Source organism: Glycine soja, chromosome 13 (genome assembly GCF_004193775.1).
Source record: "Glycine soja cultivar W05 chromosome 13, ASM419377v2, whole genome shotgun sequence".
NCBI lineage: Eukaryota > Viridiplantae > Streptophyta > Magnoliopsida > Fabales > Fabaceae > Glycine > Glycine soja.
Window position 1 is genome coordinate 14,849,167 of NC_041014.1, and position 10,770 is coordinate 14,859,936.

Sequence of the window (10,770 nt, forward strand, 5' to 3'; positions counted from 1 at the left end):
ATCTTTTGTTATTTCTGTTTCAGCCCGTTACACCCCTATATAAGGAAGTTAGTTAGAAGGGTTAAGTGCAACTAGAGTGCAAAATCCAAACTTTGTAATATCATGGCTATGATCTTCAATAATAACAATACCCTTTTTCTTCGCATGTTACAATATCTATTTTCTTCTTCCTTAATTTGAATTCGTCTTTCTGAGTCTTAAACTCATCATATATAAAACTAATAAAGTAAATCATATCCTTTGTAACAATCATGGATGTTTACATAAAGAGTTACAATATTAAAATTTTAGTACACATGACATGATAAATATAAATGGAAACATTTTAAACTAATAGTAATTAGGCCAAACCAATTGCATCATGTTATGACCTTACCATCCCATTATAACTTAAGAAAGGTATTTTTATCTAACTAATAAACCTTAATACACCTGATTATAAAATAAGGACTTAAAGAACACTGTGATGAAAAACCTCCTTTATTAACTTATAGAAATCATTGTAAGATGATCCTCCAACATCAGTAGCTCTTATTGCTTTCTTCTTCCACTCTAAGGATTTTTGTTTCATTTCCATTCCCTTTTCTCCCATCATCATTTCCTTCACAAGCTTTGCTATCTCTTCTCTCCTAACATCATGGTTAATTTCCATTCCGATTCCCCAAGTTGTGCATGCATACTTGCAATTTGTTTGTTGCTCGGCAAAGAAAGGCCAACAAATCATAGGCACACCTGCAGATATACTTTCAAGTGTAGAATTCCAACCACAATGGGTTAGAAAGGCCCCAACTGATGGATGAGAAAGCACTTTCTCTTGAACACACCAACTTGTTATATATCCCCTGTCCTTGATCGCATCAAAGAACTCTTGTGGCAAAGATATAGATTCACCCATTACTACATCTGGCCTTATTATCCATAAGAAATGTTGCTTGCTATTTGCTAGTCCCCAAGCAAATTCTTTCAAGTGATGCTCTGTCATCACCGTTATACTTCCATAATTAACATATATGACTGAGTTAGGTTCCCATTTGTCTAGCCATGCTAAGCATTTTGAATCATTTTTCCATAAACTTGATCCACTAGCCTTGAAGCCCTTTTCTTTCTCAAGAAAATGCCTATCAATCAAGTGAAGTGGGCCAATGTTATATATGTTAGGGTTCTTGATCCTAAGGACATCAATGGCTTCTCCATCTAAGTCTTGGAATGTGTTAATGATGATTGAAGATGATCTCAAAGTGTTTCGTGCCTCAGAACCCAAGAAATCAAACATAGTATCATCCAAAGTGGTCGTTCTGATAAAACTTGGAAGGTCTTTGAGTCTAATATCCTTCATTTCAGAAATCCAATTTAAACTCTTATCCAAGGTGCCATCAATAGCAAAATTTTCATCTAAAAAATTGACAAATATAAGTTACACAAGATAACTTTAACATTTATGTACCAGAAAGATAAAAATGTAATATAAGCATATAATTTACTTCGAGAGAAACACTCATGAAAAGGAATCACTTAACAACATAATGATGATGAAAAATTAAAACAAAAAAATCAATTAACAACGTGTCTGTCGAAGCAACTAATTAATATACATAATTTCATTTTGATATAACGAGAATTGTTTTTTACCGGTATTTGTTCATCCTACATAATATGTACTTGGCTATATATCTATATTTGCCTCCATTACTAGTGTTAGATAGGTTCTGATCACAAGGAAGACACTTATGTGACACCCTTTTCTATTATTATTGTTCACTTATATACCTTATGGCTTATATTTTGGTAACCTCCCATATAATTTTCCATAAGTTATATATAACGAGAATTGCTCACCAAAATAAAAAAAAAAATAGTGTATATTTGTTAGATTAATACATTTTTTATTAAAAGCAATTTATAATTAAAATTTCTCTTATAGATATATTTAACTAAAAAATATTCAAAATACATGTTTTTTTTTTATTTAAATGGAAACTAAATATATGGCAGTATTGAGTATGTTAGACAACGATGTCAAATAATGCTCTTAATGAATATGTTGTTCCTTCAAAACATTTTTTAAAATTAGTTTATTTATTAATTTTTCATAATCCTTATATTTAACAAGTTGTAGTTTTAGTCTCATTAAGGTGGGCGATGAATAAATAGATATAAAAAAATACATGTTTTAAAATACATGTTTTTTTTTAAAAAAAAATCGAAACTAAGTATATGGTAGTATTTGAGGAGTTTTAAGAACTAAAAGTAAAATTTGTATTTTAGTTTTCATAGACTAAAAATAAAACTAATAAATTAAATCAAAATTTATAAATTTAGAGAAAAATATGGCCAAGCTAATTTTTAATGTATCAAGTTTTAAAGAATGGTAAGAAGTAAATTTAAAGAAAACTTATTTTTATATTTTTTTTATACCTGTTTCTTCATCACCCGATCTGATGAAATAGAAACCTAATCTAAAGGTACTTTTTATGTATATTTATTTTCGTATTTTAATTATTTTTAACAAAAACTATTAACATTATACTTTTTTATATAATTTTTTATTCTAAATTTATTTATTTATCTTTGTTGTTAAAATAAAATATTAACATTACGGAATTTAATACTATCTTCTTTTTTGTATACCGGATTCTTTTAACTACTAACATCCTTTAAGAAAGTTTATTAATTAGATAATCACATTAAAATTTTTAAAAAAATTATATTATATTTTTAAAAATTATCCTTAAAATTACGAGCCTCATCATTTCACTTTTTTCACTTAGTTACATTTTACATAAATAATTAATTAATGTGTGTTAGTCTTCTTTTCTAATCCTAATAAAAGAGAATGAATTTATCTTATTACTAATTTATAACATTTATTGTAATATAATTAAGAGTATTTTTGTCAAAAATTATATAACCTAAAAGACAACATGGAAAAAGAGAGACAAACAAATTTAAAAAATTAAAGAGTCTTAAATTCAGAAATGGAGGTAGTATAAAATTTTAATTATTTTTAATTAAGATTAAAACAAATTCTAAAATTATTTAATATTTTTGCAATCATACTATTGCCGAATAATTTTGTAAATTTTTTTAGGAAATAAAGTGAAAATTTTGTCATTATAGAATCAAAAAATTCTTATACATGCTTTTCCAATGCAAAAAAAAAAATTAAATAATAGTAAAATATCAAAATGGAGAACATTTTTATATTTTTTTTGTCACCCAAATTATAAAGAAATTGTTTGTTCCCAATGTTTTCAAATAATCTAAAGATATTTGCTGCAGATTGGTTTTATTCTTATGATTAAATAAAATTTAAAGGTTTTATTTATATGTTTTATGATTTTTTTAAAAAATTTGAAAAATTCAAAGTCAAATTTAAATTAAAAAATACACTTAAAAAATAAAAAAGGAGATGAATAGTACCCACTTCGATCGAGTTACAATAATAAAGTGTTTGAATAATTTACATGTCATAGATTCAATAGCTTGTTATTATTCACGAAAAAAAATTCTTTATTTTCTATTACATGATTAAATTAATTTATTTTAAAAAAAAATTAATCAAAATTTATTTAATATTATTATTTTTACAATTATAAATTATCATGTTTAATATTTTTATTTAAGATCATATAACTGAAAGCTCATAATTAATAGAATAATATTTTTAAATATCATATTTAATATTTTATTTAATTAATTGTATAAAAAATGTACGTTAATTATATACTAAAACATTACTCTTTTATTGATATATTTTCGGTGAATTATTGATTTATTTTGATACAGGTTAAGTTATTAATTCTTTCCACATAAAGTATGTAACATGAACACGGACTTATCAAACGAGAAACTTGAGGGCATGTTAATTGGTGAGCATTGAGCAACCGTGTTACGGAACCTGTGCAAGTAGGGACGGATCAAGAAAGCGATTAAAGGGGGTTAAAAAAATTTCATTCCTTTAGAATATCTAACTTTTAATAGTTAATAAATTAAAAAAAACTATTTATTATTTTTACACTAAAATTAAAATTAATTTTTATTTCAAATGATAATAATTTTATTGATTATCATAAAAACAACAAACACATAATTAATTTTATATAATTTTATTTTAATTATCATCTTAATCATTATAATAATAATAATAATAAAAATAATTAATTTTACATAATTTTATATTAATATATATATATATATATATATATATATATATATATATATATATATATATATATTAAGGATGGAGGTCAGACCCTCTCCATCTATCCCTGTGTGCAAGCGACTACTTAATTATATGGGAAACGTGAAGGGTACGGTGCATCAATTAGTGGGGCTCACCGCAAATGGACACCTTCCACTATTGGTACGTTCCTAATTTCTATTGCATTATTATTATGATTTCAGTGATCATGTGTTTCATTTTGTTGAACAAGACCACGGTCCACGAGTGCTTCTAATTCGTTGGAGCATATATTAATTTCACTCGTAATTTGAAACTCTATGATTCAAAAGAATTTTGTAAAAAAAATCAAATGCAGGTTGCTCCCATATATTGGTTCTCTTACATATAAACACAATGAACATGTGTATTTTATGGTTTATGTCAAAATATGTGATATTACTTTAATTTATTTTAAATTTGCATTTATTAAAATTTGAGAGAGAAAAAGATGTATCATTACATTCTAAAGTTTTTTTTTTTTCCAATGTGATCTAGTGGCAAACTTTCTTACATAATAAATTTAATAATATATTTTTTAAAGTAAAATATCCTGATAATTGAAATTACAGTTTAAGAATAATTAGTTAATTGTTAATTTTTTTAAAACATTAATAGTGCATGACAATTAAATTCTTAATTTTTTTTTTGTTATGCGACTTTAATTATTTATTTGTTTGAGACTTATATTTTTTTTCCGATAACGAAAGTTATATTTTTATATAAACATTTTAAGTTGTTTTTAATTTATTTGAGAATTAAACAAGTAGACACTTTGAATATAATAGTGGTTAGAAACAATTATAGAACTCCGGAAGATTTAGAATTTGTATGCGAAGACTAACTTGGAACTTATATTTTTTTTTCTTATAGTCAATTCAACTAAAAGACTTAAATAGGTTTGTATTCCTAATATATAGTCGAATTTTAAGTTTGATTTCTAATAAAAAATTTCTTTTCGTATGCTTCTAAATATTTTAAAAAAATTATTTTAGATTCCTATTTTCGGTTAAGTAATTATGTGTTTATTAAATCTTTGATAACACGATTGTGACTTAATAATCATTAGTATTTTTGTTTCAAAATTAAATTTCAATTTTCTGATGATAATTAAAGTAAAAACATAAATAAATCAAACATTGAAAATCCTTTTCTGAATCATCTAATAGTCTTTAACCTACCTTCTTCTCCTTCAACTTTTATTTTCCAAAACAGGTCTCAATTTATTTTTTAAAAGAAAATATTTCAAATCAATTAAAAAAATCTCACAAACATTATCATTCTTCCCAAAATCCCAGATTTTATTTCTTCAAACTCACCGAAATTTAACATGCAACGTACGTGCACGAAGAGCAATTTCAGTTTTTGACTGATAAAAAAAAATACATATATATCTAAACATTAAATTATTGCAAAGATGTAGTTATTGAGGTGGTATTCCCCATATATATGTTATTCATGAAATGGTGTATTAAAAAATACTAGTAGTTTTAAAGATGCCATGTTGTATTAATTTTGAAAAAAAATGACATTAAAAAAGATATTCTATTATTTTTTAAAAGAGCAAAATCTCTGTCCTAGAGTGCCGCAAATATTTTAAAAAGAAGTTATCTAATTTATTCTAACTGAAAATGAGATTACATAACCTATCTTATGTGATTGGTGCAATTGGCTTACGTATTATGGTATTATGATTGATTCCACGTATTAATTGCAGAAATAAGATGGGTTAGGGTTGCTTAACGCCATTTTTAATTAGAACAAATTTTACAATCCCGTTAAAAAAGAGGTAAAACAAACATAAATATTATATGTCGAGGAATGGAAATCAAATAACAAAGAGACAGCGTGCACCTTTGAATGGAAGAATGCCTCTTTTCACCAGTTCCTCGAATTGCAAATATCCCACAAAACCACACGCTGAGGCTGTCCAAAGTTGAACCTCTTGTATACCCAAATCCCTTGCGACTCTTCCAGCAAATCCCATAACCCCATCAGCAATGATGCAACTAACCGGAGGCATTTCAGGGGAAGAAGAGTTCAACTTCATCACCAACTCTTTCAATGGACCATAACAAGTTTTCCTAGTAGAATCGCACAGTGCTGGAACATCCTGAGTTGCATCCTTATCCGAAGGCGGCAAGCCATCGGGTATGGTCTCAAATTTGAAATCAGGGAGACCCTTAACAAAGTCTGGTCCATGGGACTTGACAAAACGGTTGTGGTTGAACTCAGTGTTCACAAAGGTTATGTGGAAACCCACACAATGAAGGAGTTTGGCTAGTTGCATAAAGGGGTTTACATGGCCTTGTGCTGGAAATGGTACACATACAACATGAGGCTTTTGGATATGAAGTAGTGAATCCATTTCTTTTCTTTTTTTGTATGTGGAGTATCAATTATGGGATATATGTTGTGTTCAAATAACAATTTTGTTCACAAAAATACAGAATATGTGTGAAGGATAAGGCCGTGTAGTATGGTCATTATATAATGTCAAGAATTTGTCCACCGTACGTAAATATAACTTACTCTTCCTCGATCGGCGTTAGTGACCGTCAGCACATGGCACAGAGTGTAATTTAAAATATTATATTAAATAAAATATTCAAAATGGCGTAATCATAGATGCTATTTGTCATCGACTCATTGTAGATTCACGGGACAACTTGCAAAAATATCCAAGACCTCTGGACCACCCATCAAATTCAGAGGAGATGCTAGGTGCACCCCGCACTTAAAAGTAAAAGACAAAAATGTTCCTTAGTTTTTTTAAAAAACTTTTGCGTACCCAGAAACCTTTTTTCATGCCATGACTGTGCTTTCTCCTTCTTCCGTCTGTTCTTCTTCTTCTTCAGCAGCCCAGCCCTTCTCCTTCGAGTCCCTGTGTCGTTCTTCTCCAGCCCTGTTGATTCAGCGTGCGTGGTGGTGTCTTCTTCTTCTTCGTCCCCTTGGTTTTGCGCGTTTCGTCGGCATTGTCAAGGTAAGTTGTGTTCTCCCTCCCCGTGGTGTCCTTTGCGTTTCTGTTTCCATTGTGGTTGGTGTACATTTTCTATGGCTTCTTTTGATCCGCATAGCCTTTGAGTTGATCCGCACTAGACATAGGTTAGGTGAAGCTTTTTGGTTTGTATTGTATAATGCTTGTTTAAGATATTTTGGCTGGTGTGAATTTATATTTTGAAGGTTTCAATGATTGACTTATACTATGTATTGCTTTATTACTTTAATTGTATCATGTATGCTAGTGAATAACAAATTGACAATAGGAACACAAACTATTAAGTTGTAGCGCTAGTTTGATGTCCCTGCCTTCTTTCATTAACCAATGTCTAGTTTTGCTGAAAGTTTCTCCTACTTCTGTGTTTGAAGCCCTTAAATTTAGTCTTTCATTAGAATCCCAAAAGCATGGTAAAAAAAACTAGAACCCTCTAAACTCTCATGAGTTATGCAATTAGACAACAATTTCTAATGGTGCTTCTCATATGCCTAAAAGCAATAAACTAATTTGCTTCAAAACTTCCTGAAATTCTTGTATAATAGATCATTAACCATAAAACAGAATCATAAACTATCTTAGTAGTAGACTAGTAGCCAATTAGACAATTTGTTTTTTTTCCTACTCCAAACGTTCGAATTTCAAATTTGTGTATGTGAAGCACTAGCAAATTGACCAAATTCCAAGTTCACGCACACGCCAAATAAGTATTGGTCAAATAAAACATTTTGGTCACTCACTCTTTCCTACTCGCCCCCATTTATTTACACACTCCTCCAAACCCAACGATTCCATTACCAAGTCTTCTTCAAACTGGTCAATCATTCCAAAGTCCAAACCCAAACACAAAACACCAAATTTCTCAAACCTTCCCCTTCAATATAAAACCCCTAGTTTCAAAACCTCTCCCAAACCAAACCAAATCAAATTTCCAAAACCATACACACAATTTCCAAATCCTCCTTCAAAAGGGAGTTCAAAACATCTTCCAAACCAAAACCACACTCAAAGTTTCCACTTTCCAAATCCTCCTCCATAAAGGTGGCTCAAAACATGTTCCAAACCTAACAAAATCCAGAACTTAAAAAAAAAACCACACAAACACACTCATAAAATTTCTAAATTTTTCCTTGAGAAGGGAAAATGCAAAATACCCTTTGAACAAGTTAATATTGTGATGAATTTGTGTGGTTTAGTGATGGAATTTGTGGTAGACATTTGCAGATCATGGTTAGGACTAGAGGCTTAGGTCGTGCCTTAGGTAGGGTTATTGGCAGAGCTCTGGGAAGAGAGGATCGTCATGATTCAGATGATGCTCCCCAGCGGTGAAGGCCTACCGCATCGGCATGTAGGCAACGGGTTGTTGCTCCTGCTACTGAGGATGACCCTGTCATTGCTGTAGACGTACATGACCCTGTTGGTGAGGATGACCCTGTTGGTGATGCAGATGAGCCTATGGTAGCTGCAAGCGCTGGTGCAGACGTATATGCACCTGGTGCAGACACTGGAGCAGAGGCTGGTGCAGATGAGCCTGAGGGATTTCCAGGTGGACCGAGCGACCCATCAGTGCTTACCGAGTATGCTGAGCATGTTGCAGCCAACGTATGGACCAAAGAGGTATTTATAATTTTCAATTTAAGTTATTTGTTAAGTATGTGTTATTATTGAAATTTGTGTTCCTTTAAAATATTATGTTAATAAATTGTCTGTTCCTTTATACTTCAATTCCAGAACATCCTGAGTTGAAGTTATCCTCCCATGGGAGGAAGGTGCAGAAATTAGGTAGGTCTGTCCCTACAATTGAAGGGCTAGTTGTTGGCACAGGACTAAGTCCTTTGATCGCGTGTTCAGTAGACACTGGTGATCGGAGACTTATATCCTCGTTTGTGGAGAGGTGGCACGGGGAGACTAGCAGTTTCCATCTTCCCGTGGGGGAGGTTACCATCACCCTGGACGACATGGCACCTCTTCTTCATCTGCCCATCATTGGCAACTTCCATACCTTCCAGCCTCTGCACGTCGACGAGGCGGTGTTGATGTTGGTTTACTTACTATTGGTCTCAGCAGATGCAACCAGGGTCGAGACAGGACATTGTCATGGACCATACGTACGCCTATCTTGGCTACGAGATATATATCAGTGCAAATGTCAGGCCAAACATTGGACAGCTGCAACTCGTGCCTATCTTCTTCTTCTTCTTCTAGGTTGCACTCTTTTTGCTAACAAGAGTGAAACCCATGTTCGTGTTGTCTTCTTAGACGCTTTACGTGATTGTTCAAAGTCCGACAAATGCATCGGATCGCGCAAGTAGTATAAAATGGTAAGAACCGAGTATCAAACTCTCAGGGAACTTGTGTTACTTGGTAAAGCTACTTCAGTGAATATGTGTCTAGTATAAAAAGAGATGTGTTTACTATGAACAAGTGTGTAAACTAACTGATGTGTCATTATTTTCTCCTATTTCTTACCCCTTTCTGTCACCATTTCAATTATTGATTAGCCTTAATTGTCAAATTAATTATGCATTTTTATCATTTGGGCCTACTTGACTAATTCTGTGTTTTAATTTAATTTCAGGAGAATTATAAGCAATTGGGCTTGGATTCGGAATTGGGCTGAACCGACTTGGACTTGAAGAGAGCAGACAATTTTATTTGTCGTCCAGTTTTATTTTATTTCATTTTTGGGCTGTATTTTTGTAATTGGGCCACTAGACCTTATTGGACCCAAAAATCAGATTTGTAAGCTTTGTGGCCTAGTGACCTTTTGTGAGCCCAACTACTAGGGTTTTAGGAGTGGTCCGGTTCCTGTTCACGGAGGGAGAGATGGTAGGGTTTCATTTTTAGTTTTTCGTGTTACTGTTCACGCGCATAGTACTGTTCACGTAGCAACTCCACTTTCATTTTCTGCTTTAAATTCCAGTTTCATTTTCATTTTTGTCTTCTAATTTCAGTTCATTTTCTGCCTTTGATTTCCTATTCGTTTTTGCATTTTGTTTCCAATTGCAATTTCATTTTCAGTTTCTGTTTGTAGATTCATTTTTGTTTCTGTGTTGCAATTAGTTTCCAGTTGTTGTATTTCGTTTCTATTGTTGGGTTGTATTTCGTTCCAGATTTGTATTTCGTTTGTTGTTTCCAGTTTTGTTCTGGTTAGTTGGGTTCCATTTCATATTTGTTGTTGTTTGTTTCTGTTCTGTTTGTATTTTTGTTTTTGTTTTTGTTTCTGCTGTTAATGGAAGGCTGAATCTCTAGTGTTGTTTTCTCTTGAGGATTAAGCATAACTCTCTTTGAGGTTTTGTTATTAATATTAAATTCTGATTAGTTTTTCCCCTTCACCAATTATTCTGTATTTGTTGCTGATATTAATCCATGCATGCTTAATGCTTGATTAATTGTCTTTGTGCTTAATTAATGTTCATACTTAATGGACATGTGAGAGGAATTAATTGGTGTATGTGTTGCTTAATCACATAATGACAGCCTTGTGTTAATTTTCGCTTAGTATATTAATTTCGGGTTGGATTAAGTGATTGAACTAATTAGGGATAAATTCTCG

General features: G+C 31.2%; 1 protein-coding gene and 1 long non-coding RNA gene across 2 annotated transcripts; one reads left to right on the top strand and one right to left on the bottom strand.

Annotated features, from left to right (window-relative positions):
* Window positions 1-211: 211 nt before the first annotated feature.
* On the bottom strand, window positions 212-6,696 carry LOC114382427 (linamarin synthase 2-like). Its single transcript, XM_028341833.1, has 2 exons — window positions 6,074-6,696; window positions 212-1,392 (listed from the first exon to the last, which is right to left on the bottom strand). Exons 1-2 carry the CDS (start codon window positions 6,585-6,587, stop codon window positions 452-454), a joined length of 1,455 nt encoding a protein of 484 aa, XP_028197634.1. The 5' UTR covers window positions 6,588-6,696; the 3' UTR covers window positions 212-451.
* Window positions 6,697-6,756: 60 nt separating this feature from the next.
* LOC114382428 lies at window positions 6,757-10,148 on the top strand. The gene is made up of 4 exons (XR_003660249.1): window positions 6,757-7,202; window positions 8,439-8,831; window positions 8,946-9,535; window positions 9,793-10,148. It is a non-coding gene; the product is annotated as an uncharacterized LOC114382428 (long non-coding RNA).
* The last annotated feature ends 622 nt before the right edge of the window (window positions 10,149-10,770 follow it).

Coding starts and splice junctions, on each gene's coding strand:
- LOC114382427 (XM_028341833.1), bottom strand. CDS start 6,587: ATGGATTCACTACTTCATATCCAAAAGCCTCATGTTGTATGTGTACCA. Junction 1,393..6,073: donor AGGCATTCTTCCATTCAAAG/GTGCACGCTGTC, acceptor TCAATTTTTTAG/ATGAAAATTTTGCTATTGAT.